At 42.3% G+C, this 16,563-nt stretch overlaps 1 protein-coding gene across 1 annotated transcript in view; it reads left to right on the top strand.

Annotated features, from left to right (window-relative positions):
• LOC308293687 (extracellular calcium-sensing receptor-like) overlaps positions 1-10,467 on the top strand; it is a gene marked incomplete at both ends in the record, with an annotated part of 42,614 nt that extends 32,147 nt beyond the window's left edge. The window contains 5 exons of the mRNA XM_080736282.1: positions 2,753-3,022; positions 6,496-6,771; positions 8,029-8,256; positions 8,344-8,467; positions 9,554-10,467. Of these exons, the coding sequence (XP_080592408.1) occupies positions 2,753-3,022; positions 6,496-6,771; positions 8,029-8,256; positions 8,344-8,467; positions 9,554-10,467 (1,812 nt within the window). The remainder of the gene's footprint in view (positions 1-2,752; positions 3,023-6,495; positions 6,772-8,028; positions 8,257-8,343; positions 8,468-9,553) is intronic.
• Positions 10,468-16,563: the final 6,096 nt, after the last annotated feature.

The following is a 16,563-nucleotide window of genomic DNA, read 5'->3' on the forward strand; positions in this document are numbered from 1 at the left end:
TAGTCTACTTGCCAGCCCATAGAGCCCCATTGTGAACCCGGACATATTGAGTACAGTAAGGTTTTATGTTAGAAATGTTGAGTATGGGTCCCCAGCATGTAGAAACTGCCGGATGCTAACTTGCATATGTTGAGCAATTTTCATAATTTGCATAATTCGATTTATTTAGCATAATCCCCCATAATAATGGATAATATGTCAAAAACTGATTGGCCGATTTGAACAATATTAGAGTGGTTTTGGGGGTTATTAAGGATGCTGAATCCATTTTCTAAATTCAAAATGGCCGTTTTAAACCGGAAATGGCCTTATACCAACTTAAAGTGGGTGATTTTGATACTTTTTTGTTGATTTTCCAGTTGGTATATGGCCATTTCCGGTTTAAAACGGCCATTTTGAATTTAGAAAATGTCAAAAATGGATTCAGCATCCTCAATAACCCCCAAAACCACTCTAATATTGTTCAAATCGGCCAATCAGTTTTTGACATATTAGCCATTATTATGGGGGATTATGCTAAATAAATCGAATTATGCAAATTATGAAAATTGCTCAACATATGCAAGTTAGCAAACGGTAGTTTCTACATGCTGGGGACCCATACTCAACATTTCTAACATAAAACCTTACTGTACTCAATATGCCAGGGTTCAGATTCTGGCAAGTGGACTATTTGGTTTAGTCCTTGTTATTTTAAAGGCCTGATTCAAAGTGGCAAAAAATGCAGGCTGCTATTTTATTTTTAATTTAACTTAAATGCACTTTGAATGTGTGACTATAGTATCTCAGGCTTTTGAATAAGTGCAATACCTCAAGAGCATTGTTTTCATTCATGTGGAAAAAGTCTAATTATTTGGAAATGTTCATTGAACACTGTCAACATGCTGTGTAATGGGTAGTTGTTACTATTTGTACTTAGAATGTGAAAACATCAAAGGCAGTTCTTTAAAAAGTGTACTACCATCTACCTCAGGAAGTTCTGTATTTTTCTTTAAATTAAAATAATCATTTTTGCACTAAGATCGCTGTGGTTGTGGTCGAAAATGGTATAGAGTATCGAATCATGTAGCATGACGTAGTAATGATAAACATGATTTTGCAGCAGCCTTGTAGCAGCTTTAGCCTGAAGCTGAAAAGATAAACATAATGTTAGCAGCCTTTAGCATGGAGCTGTAATGATAAACATGATGTTAGCGACTGTCATGTACAGTGGCGGCTGGTCATTTATTCTCTATGGGGGGTCGCTAGCCATGTTATAAAAAAAATAATAAACTCAAGCAAACATGCACCAAGCCTAAGCCTAAGGTATCATCACTCACTGTATAACACCCAATGAATTGTATTACTGCAATCTGATAAATACATGATGATGACATTCAATGGAAGGTGTGGTATCTCGATAAGAGGAATACTGCCAGGTAAGCGCGCCACCAGGAGGAGGCCGAGAGAGTGGCATGAAGGCAGAGTAAAACCCCAAGGACCCCGCCCCTGCTTAGGCCGCGTCATCGAGGGCCGCTACGTTCCTACTTACCTTCTCAATCAAACTGAACTGACGACAGCTGTGTAGTGCGGCAGGTGGGGCGGGGCACAAATACAGACTGTTTCCTCTGCCTTCAGATCTTGGCATTCTCCTGGCTGCAAAGCGTGCATTGGGCGGTAAGAGATAACTCCACACACTCTTGCTCATTTCTAAATAGAAATTCCACATATTGACTGTCTCGTATCCTATCCAAGGAAATCTGACGGATGTGAGCCGGCCTGGCTAGGAGGAGAAGGAGAAGGAGTTAAGATGGACTGTATTTGTTATATTGTTGTTGATGTTCTGACATGTTATCTTGTTGTATTATCTGCTTATTGTAAATCGCTTTGGATTAAAAGCGTCTGCTAAATGCCTAAACTGTAAAACTGTAAAAACTGTAAAGCCTTGAGCTAAAACACGCGTCCCCTTTATTCTGAGTAATATAGTGGAGACGGTCTGTATTGGAAAGCCTTGAGCTAAAACACGCATCCCCTTTATTTTGAGTACTACACTTACCCCTTACTTAAACTACAGAACGTCCAGGAGCTCACTGGCCCTATGGCCCCCTATACCCCTTTTTAAGTTAGATTAGCGTGAAAGTGAGCTGCCTGGACTTGACCGAGCTGGCGCCCACCTGATTCCCTGTGAAGAGAAGTAACGTAAAGTTCATGTAAAAAAAGCTCTGTGCACGTGACGCAAAAATTGCAGGAGGAGATAGATTTTTACCGTTTTTCATATAATTCAAAATGGTGGGAGATCTAAAGGTCAGGTCAAAAGTCAGAGTGTAAAAGTTGTTCGGCATGAGGAGACGCATAAGTGTATACAGGTTTCATGGGTAGTCAAACAGTGCATGAGATATACCTGTTCAAAGTTTGCACTTTCAAAGGCTTCCAACAGCGCCACCCTTAAGTCAATTGTTGCGAGCTTTGTGTTTTCGCAGTTTGGCATAGTCCTCGACCATACTGCCGAGTTTCGTAAAAAGTGACTGCACGGTCAAGCCACTAGAGAAAAAGAGGTGGAAGAATAATAATGGAGACAAAGTACAATATCAATGAGTGGCCTTTGCCACTTTGTGGCTTGGCCACTAATGATGAAGTACAATATCAATGAGTGGCCTTTGCCACTTGGTGGCTTGGCCACTAATAATAATAATGAATGTAACAATTCCAAACACTGATGTACCTATTTATAATCTAACACAAGTACTTGTCCCTCCATTCTTCATCCAATCAGGTGCGAGCCATACTCCAGATTATGAGGAGGTTTGAGTGGACCTGGGTAGGACTGTTGTTTGGCAATGATGAAGCTGGTCGTGACGCTGCCCTATTACTCCAGTCTCACCTGGATCAGTCTGGTCTGGGTTGTGTGTCTTATGCAGAGGCTCTGCCCTTTAACAACGACCTGGATAAACTCCAGAGGATCGTCACTGTGATGAAGACGTCGACAGCTCGTGTGGTCATTGCATTTGGATACGGGCCATATTATTATAATGTCATCGAGGAGGTTTGTGTTACAATACAATTCAGGGATTCAAAAAGTGTGCGTGCGTGCGTGCGTGCGTGCGTGCGTGCGTGCGTGCGTGCGTACGTACGTACATACATACATACATATATAACACGCGCGCACACACACGCATGCACGCACGCACGCACGCACGCACGCACGCACGCACGCACGCACGCACGCACGCACGCACACACACACACACACACACACACACACACACACACACACACTTATTTTGTTCCCCAACACACTCAACAGGTGATAAGGCAGAATGTGACAGGTCTGCAATGGATCTTACCTGCCTCTTCAGCTTGGAATTTAGACACTAATCTCAAGGCTCCTCACTTCCGTCCCTACCTCAGAGGTACGCTGGGTTTTGCCATCCGTCTTGGAGAGATACCAGGTCTCAAGGACTTCATTTTAAAAGTACGTCCTGACCCTGACAACAACCTTGAAGATAACATAGTAAGTATGTTGTTGCGACCGTCAGGTCGCCGTTACTATCAAAACCTCCACCGGCTGTCAGTCAGTCAGTCTGTTACTTCACGTCACACTTATCTCCGTCACCGTTGCCCCTATCCATACCAAACTTTGCACACACACACTCCTTGGCTGCCAAACCACAATCTCCACCCCTCATTTCTCACATGCCCCTCTTCTAGCGCCACCATGAGGCCGATTCTTGCAAAACACATTTTTGGACACTGCTCCTACAAATGTTGCCCTAAAATCACGCAGCATTGCACACACACTCCTTGGCTGCCAACCCACAACCTCCACCCCTCATTTCTCACATTGCCCTCTTCTAGCGCCACCAGGAGGCTGATTCTTGCAAAACACATTTTTGGACACTGCTCCTACAAATGTTGCCCTAAAATAGCGCAAATCGGTACACAGTAGGCTATGTCTAGATGTCATCAACAGGTGGCGAAATATCTTGAAGAGAATAAACTGATCTACGAGAATAAACTGATCTACGAGTTCCAGTCTGGCTTCAGAGAGTCCCATTCCACAGATACATGCCTCATCTATTTGAATGATTAATTCACGATGGCAAATATTGCGGCATGGTCATGCTGGACCTCCAGAAGGCATTTGACACCGTCGATCATTCTATTCTAATTGAAAAACTCAAAGCTATTGGTCCTGACAGCACAGCAGTGAGATGGATGCACTCTTACTTGGTGGGGAGGGAACAGATGGTGGAAGTCAACGGAACCCTCCCCCCCCCCCCCCCTCCCTGTAAACTGTGGTGTACCTCAAGGGAGTATACTAGGACCACTGTTGTTCTTAATATACGTAAACGACATGTCATCTGCTTGTGACTGAAATCTGTTTCTGTTCGCGGATGACTCGGCTCTCCTAGTCTCAGGCAGAGACATATTGCAGGTTGAAAAGGCCCTTAACTGTGAACTAAACATGATCTGCACCTGGCTCAATGACAACAGACTTTCAATTCACCTAGGTAAAACTGAATGTATCCTCTTTGGATCTAGTCAGAAACTTAGCCTAGTTGAGAACTTCACAATTAAAGTAGGTGACACTGTGATAGAAAGAAAAAACCACATCTGCTACCTGGGGTGCATCCTGGAGGCTAACCTATCCAGTGAAAAAATGACTACCAAGGTAATCAAAAAAGTCAACCAACAAATTTGTTTCTTGCAAAGGGTTGCCCCGCTGATCAATATTAAATCTCGAAAGACACTAGGAGGTGCTCTTATTGGGCCCCTCATTGATTACGGAGTCCTTGTCTGGTATCGCGACGCCCCAGCTGCCTTAAAGTTAAAGCTCCAAACAGCCCAGAACAAACTAATTAGGGTTGTGCTTGGTCTTCCACCTCAGACCCACCTTACCGATCATCACCACGAAAGCGTGGGGTGGCTCAAAGTAGCTGACAGAGTACAGCATCTTGCAATGGGCCTGGTGTACAAGATTCACTACACCTCCAAGATACCCATGTACCTGGCAAACTACTTCTTAAAGGTCAAGGATGTTCACAATCACAACACCAGAGGCAGCTCCACTAATCATCATCAACGTAGATTTAACACTAAACAAGGCGCTAACTCGTTCTCCTGCTATACCATCAACATGTGGAACACCTTCCACAAGCCTTAAAGGAGAGCAAATCCCTAGCCTCCTTCAAAATTGGTATGAAAAGTCACCTTCAGACAGCTGCTACCCGTGACTTGTAAATAGACCCCATGCTCCCCCACCCCCCCCCCCCTTTTTTTTTTTTTTTCTGCCTTTGTATTTGATGTTATGCTTTTGAAACTGATATTATCCTAGATAGAGTACTATGTTCTATCCGTCTGTCTTTCAATGTTATATGAGATACTTAAAGTGTGGTTCCTGTGGAAATAAGCCTCGGCTTTCTAGGATCTCCTTTTAGTTGACCTTGTACCAGTGATTTGTACTGTCATGAAACTGTACTTTTTTCTATTGCAAACTTCTAATAAATTCTTCAATCAATCAATCAATCAACATGGATCTGTCCCATTTAGCGCCAACATCAGGCCGATTTTTCAAACACATTTTTGGACACTGCTCCTACAGATTTTGCCCTAAAATCACGCAAAGCGGCACACAGTATGTCTACAGTCATGTCATCAACATGGATCTGTCCCATTTAGTGCCAACATCAGGCAGATTTTTACATACGACCTGACGGTCGCTTATCTCCCGATTAGGGAGTCTTACTGATATCCCATACTAGTGTTGATGTATTGCATATCATTATATATTATTTTACAGTATTTAAATAATGAATGGCTCAATGAATGGAATACACAGGACACTAATGGAAACGAGCCCTTAACCCTCTAAGGCCCGCATTAAGAAATACTTGAAATAAAAAATTGAAAAAAATCAGATGGTGTTGTAGGAGTCCTATTAAGAGGAAAATGTAATGTTTTTTTCAAAAAAAAATTTTTGTAAGATTTTATAGCCATAAATCAAAAATCATAAATCATGCTCTAATTTACATATGGGGGATATTTTTCACAATAATAACATATGTACATGTTCTAGACATTCTAATGATCACCAAAAAAAATAGTACAGGCATTTTACTTAGGTTTTTGTGAGGTATAGCTTCCATGAAAAAGTGAGATGTTGTTCGTCAAAACTCTGGAATTTCAGCGGGTGTGGCGGGTGTGAATGTCAGCCCCTGTGGGGGGTATTTATATGCAAATATTGTGGCCAATGGCATTGTAATACTAAACAATAGAATCCAATGGTGGTGTTTAGGTGGTAGGGGGAGCTAAAATAAAACGATTTAAACCTTTTTTTGGATAAAATACAAACGTTGTAATATTACAACCGTGGGCCTTAGAGGGTTAAAGGGATTTTTGTGTTATCCTTTTAGCACCATTGCATAATTGTACCACTCTACTTGCAAACAGTTAATAAAATATTCAATCAATCAATCAATTTTATTTATGCTTATTTCTACATTGTTGTTTCTTTAGGTGAGGCAGTTTTGGGAGCACACATTTCAGTGTAAATTTGCACCCCTTCCGTTAGATTGGGTGGATGCTGGTGGAAGGGTGTGCACCGGACAAGAGGACCTGGCAACAGCAGACAGTAACCTGTTTGATGTGTCTGATCTCAGGGGAGAGTATAATATCTACAAGGCTGTGTATGCTCTGGCCCATGCCCTCCATGACATGTTGCAATGTGTGCCAGGAAGAGGGCCTTTCACTGGGCACAGCTGTGCCAGTTTGCAGACAATACAGCCATGGCAGGTGGGATATGAATTCAGTTGACCTGTAAATGTTTCTAGTTGGACTCAAATGTAGAATAATAACCATAATGAAAATGTAAATATGACATTGAAAAACTAGAAGAATTGAAAAAGTAGGAGCTCACCGGCACTTAACTAATGGAGCCAGGTGGAGCCACATTTCCATGCGAGATATGGCAGCCATTGGTTGCTGTTATGTGGTTTCTGAAGCACGCTGGTGTTCCCCTTCCGTTAGATCGCCAGCCCCACAGTTAACCATGTGGGCAATGGGCATGTCAATCTGCAAACTGCGTCCAACAAAGTTAGAATCACGCTAATTTGCACCCCTTCTGTTAGATTGGGTGGATGCTGGTGGAAGGGTGTGCACTGGACAAGAGGACCTGGCAACAGCAGACACTAACTAACCTGTTTGATGTGTCTGATCTCAGGAGGTTATAATGTATATGTCACGGTTAGATAGAGAAACTGTTAGATCGAGAAACGGAGCGCTCGTCGTGCGGCGCAGGGTGGAACAAGCGGTCGCTTTGAGCCACAACAACGCAGCGTCGGCAGGAATGATAGCCTCACCCCACGGAGGTTAGGGTTAGGGTTAGGGTTAGGCATAGTTTTACTGAGGTTAAGGTTAGGGTTAGGGTTAGAGTAAGGCATAGTAAGCTAATGGCTAAACACAGCCGAGCTGGGCTAGTAAATAAACGAAAGAGAGTCGCAAACGAGTGACGTCAGCGCCTTCACTAGTGAATGGCTATTGTCGCCATCTGGTGGTGATTGGTGTGTGGTGAACTACAAAACGAGCGCTCTTACCACAATCTGACTGAGTTACCCAAACTGACTGTAACATATATATATGTCAGCCCCACAGTTAACCATGTGGGCATGTCAATCTGCAAACTGTGTTCAACCAAGTTAGAATCAAGCTAAGACAACGATCCGTCCTGAAAAAAAAAAAAAAAAATACACAAAATAGACGGTGAGCCACTGGGGTTGGTCGGTACCATCTGAGGGCAATAATTCTCATAGCGATTTTTTGTCAAGTTATACATACATAGGCTACATGCATACATACATACAAACATACATACATACATACATACATACATACATACATACATACTATCATGCAATTTATTTATATAACACTAGACGAAAATTAGATGGGTCAATATAAACATACATACATTCTTAACCCTTACAGAAAAAAATAGAAAACGTTTTTCCAAACTCTCTTGCACTTCATGATTGTGCTCATCACCATTTCTAGCTTCTCTATTACCTGGAAAGGGTCAACTTCACCACATCGTCTGGTGATCCTGTATCATTTGATGAGAAAGGTGATGCTTTACCAATCTTCGATGTAATGAACTGGGCGTGGCTTCCTGATGGAAGCCCAAAGATTCACAATGTAGGTGTGGTCAAGAAGTCTGCCTCGGGAGACGATGAACTCACTCTTGATGAAGACAGAATCTCCTGGAACTTTGAATCTGCAAAAGTAATTTCAGCTTTCTAAAATTTGCGCTCACAATGTGAATGTAATTTAGTTTAGAGTGAAATTGATCACTGCTCCTTACCTCTGCAGCCTCCTCGGTCAGTGTGCAGTGAGAGCTGTTCTCCTGGAACCCGTGTGGCCAGAAGGAAAGGAGAACCTGTCTGCTGCTTTGACTGCATGGCTTGTTCTGAGGGACAGATCAGCAATGAGACTGGTTGGTTTATATTACTATTTCCACACCCAAACTACTAGAAGACTAGAGACTTCGGACTACAACAGTCACTTCATATCTAGGATATCTAAGCATATTTTCATTCAAATGTTTCTAAAAGCACAATATTTGGCCCAGATCTAACCAGGTAGCATGGGTGTAGTGCAAAAATATATATATTTTTTACATGTTAATCACAGAAGAATCTTTTAAGGCCAGTGAGTTTCAGGTGGAATTTTTTTTAACTTCTACCATTTTTCTTCAAATGAAAATGTAAAGTGGGTCAAAATGAGATGTTTGTAGTCATGGATCATGGCATTTTAGCCAATACAGTGTATTCATATTTAAATCGATCTGAGTCAGTGTAAACGGCTCTCTGTAGGTCCACCAGCCAGGCAATTTCCTCTCTGTCGTTTTGTTTTAATTCTCGTGTAGCCCTACATATTTTTCCAACGCATGCCAGGCCTTGTTGACGGATTTGGCAGAGATTTCAAAGCTCTGGGTCCATAACAGAATTAATATTTAATGTGTTAAAATCTGCTGTATTTACAATGAAGTGAATGAGCCCAATAGAGGCGGCTGTGATACTAGTTGGAGGTCGAGGCGGAGACAGTGTTTGGAGGGGCGGAGTTGCGATTGGTTTATTTTAACTCTTTACACTTTTGTTGAAAACATCTTCCTCCTAGTATAATCATAATACCTGATCATTATGTTTTAGAAGAGAAACAAATCATGGCACTGCATCTTTAATGATTTGACTGAGACTCATGAGTTGTTGATTTTTTTCTTGCTCCTTGCAAGATTTCAAAACAATTTGCCTTCAGCACTTTAAGTAAGCACATTTTCTGAAATATTGACTAGTCTAAAATGGACAATATTGCATATATAAATGAACAGCTGGAGTGGAACAACCAGACACGTAGTGACACAATGGCTGCTGCGGTTAAGTAGTGAAATGCATCGCATAACCTGATGGTGAAGCAAACATTTCCCACTGCACGATGAGATAGTAGGATTTAGCAATGTAGGTTATCTTTAGGGCAATACTTTACTAAGCTCTCTCTCTTTAAACTTTTCCTCCTTGTTAAGACTCTGCGGAGTGCACCAGTTGTCCAGAGGACTCCTGGTCCAGTCCCCAGCGTGACCGCTGTGTTCCTAAGAGCGTGGAGTTCCTCTCCTACCATGAGGACCTGGGTATCTCCTTGACAACCATCTCACTGCTGGGCACACTTATCTGTGCCGTTGTCCTGGGAATCTTCGTCTATCATCGAAACACGCCCATGGTGCGCGCCAACAACTCTGAACTCAGCTTCCAACTCTTGCTGTCACTCAAACTGTGTTTCTTGTGTTCTCTTCTGTTCATTGGTCGTCCCAGAATGTGGACCTGCCAGCTGAGACATGCAGTGTTTGGGATCAGCTTTGTTCTCTGTGTCTCTTGCATCCTGGTAAAGACTATGGTGGTGTTGGCTGTGTTCAGGGCCTCCAAGCCTGGAGGAGCAGACATTATGAAGTGGTTTGGTGCTGTGCAGCAGAGAGGAACCGTTCTGGCTCTTACTTCCATTCAGGCAATTATCTGCATAGTTTGGCTTGTGTCTGCTTCACCAACTCCTCATAAAAACACTCAATACCACAGTGATAAGATAGTCTATGAGTGTGACGTGGGATCAACAGTTGGTTTTGCAGTGTTGCTGGGTTATATTGGTTTACTAGCACTTCTGAGCTTCATTTTAGCATTCATGGCAAGGAATCTTCCAGACAACTTCAACGAAGCCAAGTTAATCACCTTCAGCATGTTGATATTCTGTGCCGTGTGGATAGCCTTCATCCCAGCATATGTCAGCTCTCCAGGCAAATATGCCGATGTAGTGGAGGTCTTTGCTATTTTGGCATCTAGTTTTGGCCTTTTGGTGGCGCTGTTTGGACCAAAGTGTTATATAATGCTTTTGAAACCAGAGAGAAACACTAAAAAGTCCATCATGGGTCGAGGTGCCACCAAGACGTAGAATAAGAGATGTATTTTATATTTACAATATGTTTGTAATTGGAAACTAGAAAAGAAAATTTCTAAGAAATTTTAAGTGTGCCTGCAGCTCGCTAAGTCTGTGCAACCTTGTGTAGCGGTTGGTGTTAGCATTAGCGTTACATTTTTTAACATTAGCATTTTTTGCATAAGCTTTAACATTATCGTTTTTCATATGACACCACCCACATGTCTGTACGACAAACGGTTCATGAGATAGGAGGTCACTTCCTGTTTGGTGAGGGGCAATTCCTGTTTGGCGAAATAGGCCCCAATTAAGGTTAAGGACTCTTAATCAAGTCATATGGGGCCACCCACGCGTCTGTACGACAAACGGTGCACGAGAGAAAGGGTCACTTCCTGTTTGGTAAGGGGCACTTCCTGTTTGACGAAATAGGCCCCAATTAAGGTCAAGGACTCTTAATCATGTCATTTGATGCAACCCACGCGTCTGTACGACAAACGGTTCACAAGATAAAGGGTCACTTCCTGTTTGGTGAGGGGCACTTCCTGTTTGGCGAAATAGGCCCCAATTAAGGTCAAGGACTCTTAATCAAGTCATTTGACGCCACCCACGCGTCTGTACGACAAACGGTTCACAAGATAAAGGGTCACTTCCTGTTTGGTGAGGGGCACTTCCTGTTTGGCGAAATAGGCCCCAATTAAGGTCAAGGACTCTTAATCAAGTCATTTGACGCCACCCACGCGTCTGTACGACAAACGGTTCACGAGATGTAGAGGCACTTCCTGTTTGGCGAAGGGCACTTCCTGTTACAGGGGGGCGGGGCTTAATCAATTACAGCTCATCCCTATTGTAGACTAGGCAGAATTTCTGAGAATGTGCTTGTATAAAGTCCCGAAGGCATTTTGCGAATATTTATTATATACAACTGTTCTAGGGGTATTAAGGGATGCTGAATCCAAATTTGCTGTATATAATGCTCAAAAATGTTCCTAAATGGCTCAAAATTGAGAAATCCAACATGGCCGCCACTGCAAGGCTGAAATCTATTTAAGTGCAAATCTTTTTGACTAAACAAGGTAGAAACTTGAACTAAATGTGTTTTTCTAGGTTAGCCTACATGGGGAATTTGAAATTCTATCCTGATTTTAGATCAGATGTGAATAATTGGCTTGAAACTCATACATGTATAGCAGAAAAGGTTCGTTATTGATGCATAATTCATCAAACAGAAACAAAAGCAGGATGAACCATGGTTTTATTCATCAAAAATCTTTTGATTTCGATTTTTCTATCAACAAGTCATATATGCAAATTATATATAGTCCTTAATATGAAGGTAGGCTACATTAATTTAGCCTATTTGCAGTCATCAATATTTTGAGCAGATGTCATAGGTATCTTGCAGCTTCATGCATCCAATTCCACTTTTCCTGAATAGAATAGAATGGATTATAATATAATATAATATAATATAATATAATAGTATTTTACAATATCAATAAAAGTAAATGTACATGGGAATACTTCTTTCTGTAATCCTTACTGTGGCAGCTTATTCACAGTCTTCCTCAGTGTTCCTGAAAGTGTTGAGTTTTTTGCAGTTGCATGCTTCCATACATGCCATATGACTCTTTCTGGATAAAATAGAAGAGAAGGGGATACAACGTTTATAGCCAGCACAAGTACATCAGGGTAGGGTTCATCAATCTGTCAACATCTAAGAGTCTAGAGAGTATGGAGTCTAGTAGGCTGATATTCTCTAAAATTTCCAAATCCCATTAGTACAATCTATTATACATACATACCTGCAGCTGCAGTGTTGGCTGAGGCACTCCTTTGTACACCCACATGAAGTGAACTCCCTGCAGGCTTTGGGCATAGGTGGCAGAGAGAGTAGCCATGTCACTAACTGGCCTTCCTTGATCATCCATCCCATTTCCTCCACTGGAGGAAGATCGGGGTGTGGCAGGTGAGCTTTATTCCATATAGTTGCTTGATAGTGTGCACGCATGATATGGAACCTCACAGCATCTGTGGTTGGTGGCAGAGTCTCTTGGGGACGACCTTTGCAGAATAACTTTACTCATGCTTTGTTGCATGAATCAACGTCAGGCACACCATAGATCTTACAAATGAATATTTCTGATGATGTCACGATATCTTTTGTGAAAGGGCCCTTCCCAAGGCCAGCAAGATCAGTGTGATGTTGTTCAAACACCTGCCAGGCTGTCTTCTTTCCGTGGCTGCTGAACTGAGACACACTGTCACATCCAGTAAGGGCATGGAAGGCAAGGAGTGTGTCCAGTTGATCCTCAGACAGTATCCGGTGAATTTCATGCACTGGGAAAAACTTTGGGTCCTTTGATGTCCCAGCTTTCATGTAGACATAGATACATCTGATTTTGTCAAAGTGAGCAAGCAGTAGTAGAAGCACGTCTGTGTCACGTGCTGACACGACTACTGTTTCCATCGGTGCATGGATACAGTGAAGGATCAGTCGTGTATCAGCTTGTATCGTGTAGGGGAGAGACTTCAAGATCAGATCAGATGTACCTATGTTTACATGAAAGCTGGGACATCAAAGGACCCAAAGCTTTTCCCAGTGCATGAAATTCACAGGATACTGTCTGTGGATCAACTGGACACACTCCTTGCCTTCCATGCCCTTACTGGATGTGACACTGTGTCTCAGTTCAGCGGCCACGGAAAGAAGACAGCCTGGCAGGTGTTCGAACAACATCACACTGATCTTGCTGGCCTTGGGAAGGGCACTTTCACAGAAGATATTGTGACATCATCAGAAACATTCATTTGTAAGATCTATGGTGTGCTTGATGTTGATTCATGCAACAAAGCACGAGTAAAGTTATTCTGCAAAGGTCGCCCCCAAGAGATTCTGCCACCAACCACAGATGCTGTGAGGTTCCATATCATGCGTGCACACTATCAAGCGTGCACACTATCAAGCAACTATATGGAATAAAGCTCACCTGCCACTCCCCGTTCTTCCTCCAGTGGAGGAAAAGGGATGGATGATCAAGGAAGGCCAGTTAGTGCCACGGCTACTATCTCTGCCACCTATGCCCAAAGCCTGCAGGGAGTTCACTTCATGTGGGTGTACAAAGGAGTGCCTCAGCCATCGCTGCAGCTGCAGGTATGTATGTATAATAGATTGTACTAATGGGATTTGGTAATTTTAGAGAATATCAGCCTACTAGACTGCATACTCTCTAGACTCTTAGACGTTGACAGATTGATGAACCCTACCCTGATGTACTTGTGCTGGCTATAAACGTTGTATCCCCTTCTCTTCTATTTTATCCAGAAAGAGTCATATGGCATGTATGGAAGCATGCAACTGCAAAAAACTCAACACTTTCCGGAACACTGAGGAAGACTGTGAATAAGCTGCCACAGTAAGGATTACAGTAAGAAGTATTCCCATGTACATTTACTTTTATTGATATTGTAAAATACTATTATATTTATAATCCATTATATTCTATTCAGGAAAAGTGGAATTGGATGCATGCAGCTGCAAGATACCTGACAAGATACCTGACATCTGCTCGAAATATTGATGACTGCAAATAGGCTAAATTAATGTAGCCTACCTTCATATTAAGGACTATACGTATGTAACGGGTGAGGAAAGACCTCATTTATTATGGTGAAATTCCTTGCTAAAATATGTATTATAGTTTTGTCATACAACAAGTGGTCACACAGCGCCCTCTACTGGTGTCTATAAATAGCCCCGGAAATGATTCATTGTCAGCAGTTCGTTGTCTCTCTGCTGACGGTGAGTTATGTTTTGCTACTGCTTCTGCAGAAATAATTATAAAGTACATTAAAACTAACGTGAGATTTATTCTAAGATGCAGTCATGTAACAGCATTGCACATGTAATCTCAGTGCATTACGTTTTGTATCTGTTGTAATCCAGGACGTTAGTTGTATTAATTAATTATTTTGTTACTGAGTCAATGTTGTTTTCCCCTGTAGAGCCAAAACCAGTGGAGAGGCTAACCACATATTGTGTGTGTGTGTTCTGTGATCACTCACTGCAGGTAACTTGTTGTTGCACTACGTTTTGAATGTGTTTTACTAAGTCAGAAAAGTGTACAAGTCTGTATTGTGTTTGTTGACCTTGGTCGCCATTTTCAAGAACAGCGTGGCAGACTGTAATTATTCCCAGCTCCTACTAGAGGGTGCTGTAGGACAGACACCTTTTTCATTTATTTGGTCACCAGTCTGTATTTTTGTGTTCTCTCAATTCATTTTCTATTTCCTATTTCATTATTATATAAAAAGGATGATGTTGGTTAAAAACAAGTTAAAAGCATATTGTATAAAATTCATTGTAATAGATTTCATGTTAAAAACCACTATACGATCACCTGTTAAAAAGAGAAGTGTAAAACCATATTAAGAAAACACTATACAATTCATCTTGGGAATGCATTTCATGATAATGTAAAAAAGACAAAGATGTTATAATTGAGCAGTTCGTTGTCTCTCTGCTGACGAGCCAAAACCAGTGGAGAGGCTAACCACATATTGTGTGTGTGTGTTCTGTGATCACTCACTGCAGCTACTACATAAAGAACCCATCATCTCAGCAGTGCCTCTTGTGTCTGATTCTTGGTGGGACGGTTACACAACTGTTACATTGGTGCTGTGACCCGTGACTGCTATCAAGCTCGTCGAACTGGAGGACCGCCTGCCACATCGCTTCAAGAGGCCATTACAGTATTTGTGGGTTTACAAAACTAGCATTGCAGCTAATTACTGTACACTGTACAGTGTGTCTTAGTGACACAGAGACAATTGTGTGCCATACCAGTAGCGTGTCGCACAGTGTGCTGATTTATTTTGATATTTTGATTTTATTTACCATTTTCTTATTGATTTCACATTCCATGGTGAAATATTCTGAGTTTGGGATTTTGAACATCCATGAATGTGTCAAACACTTTTTAAATATGTCTACTCAGAGGAGTAGTGGCTTTATGCCACTGAGCACGCACATTAGTGTAGGTAGGGGCAGAGGCATGATTACCCCCATACCTTTTACTATTGATAGTCCTACCTCAGGTGTTGATATGCCCTCTTTAGGAGCAATACCTACAGCCATGGTCCGTACTGTAGCTGACCATCACACTAGCCCACCTATGGCTCAGGTCACGTCTACACCAATTCCTGCTAATGGTAATTCTGATTGTGTAGATGACCAGATGAGGACTGTTATTCAGGAGATAGGACATCAGTTAGCTGACAGCATCATGTCACGCATACAGCCGCACAACACTGTTGCTCCTAGTTCTTCTGCCACACGAAATGTAGCAAGCACATTGAGTCAGCCCAGTCACATATCAGATTTATCCCAGGTACATGTTGTTACACAGAGGAAGGTTAAAGAGCCACCATCTTTTGTAGGCGATGGCTCGGACTCAATCACAGTGTACGAATGGGAAGATCTGATGAGAACATTCATTAAAAAGAGTAATGTAAGGGTTGAAGAGCAGGCTGAGGAAATCCTTATGCATTTGAGAGGAAAGGCTAAGGATGTTGTTAAATTTGGCATTAGAAACAGCAACACTGATGTTTATGCTCACCCTGACATGATTTATGGTCTCCTAAGAAAGCACTTTAGTTCTACTAGGTACTCTGCTGTCCCCTTAGCTGACTTTTATTCGACTTTACCCATTGACCATGAAGACCCCTATGACTACTGGCTGAGACTAAACAGAGCAGCTGACCTCGCCACTGACTGTCTGAAAGAACAGGGCAAGACATTGGACAACCCTGAAATGGAAGTGACTCGCATGTTTATCAGGAACTGTCCCTGCAAAGACCTAGCCCTCACTTTCAGGTCTAAGATTATTGACAAGTGGTCAGCGTGTGAAGTGCTGGAGGTGCTGAACGAGTACCACGCTGAAATGAGCTGCAAAGCCCCTTCCCCAGTGCACCCTGTGAAGAAGGTGGACGTCGCTGTGCACAGAGCAGAGGTCAGCCATAGCCCAGTCCCTACTCACAGCAACCACGAGCCACCTCAGACACAGAGCCCACAGTATGTCCCACTAGCTGAGGTGATGGCTATGTTGGAGAAAG

The sequence above is a fragment of the Nannobrachium achirus genome (genome assembly GCF_963921795.1).
Source record: "Nannobrachium achirus genome assembly, chromosome: 11".
Lineage (NCBI taxonomy): Eukaryota > Metazoa > Chordata > Actinopteri > Myctophiformes > Myctophidae > Nannobrachium > Nannobrachium achirus.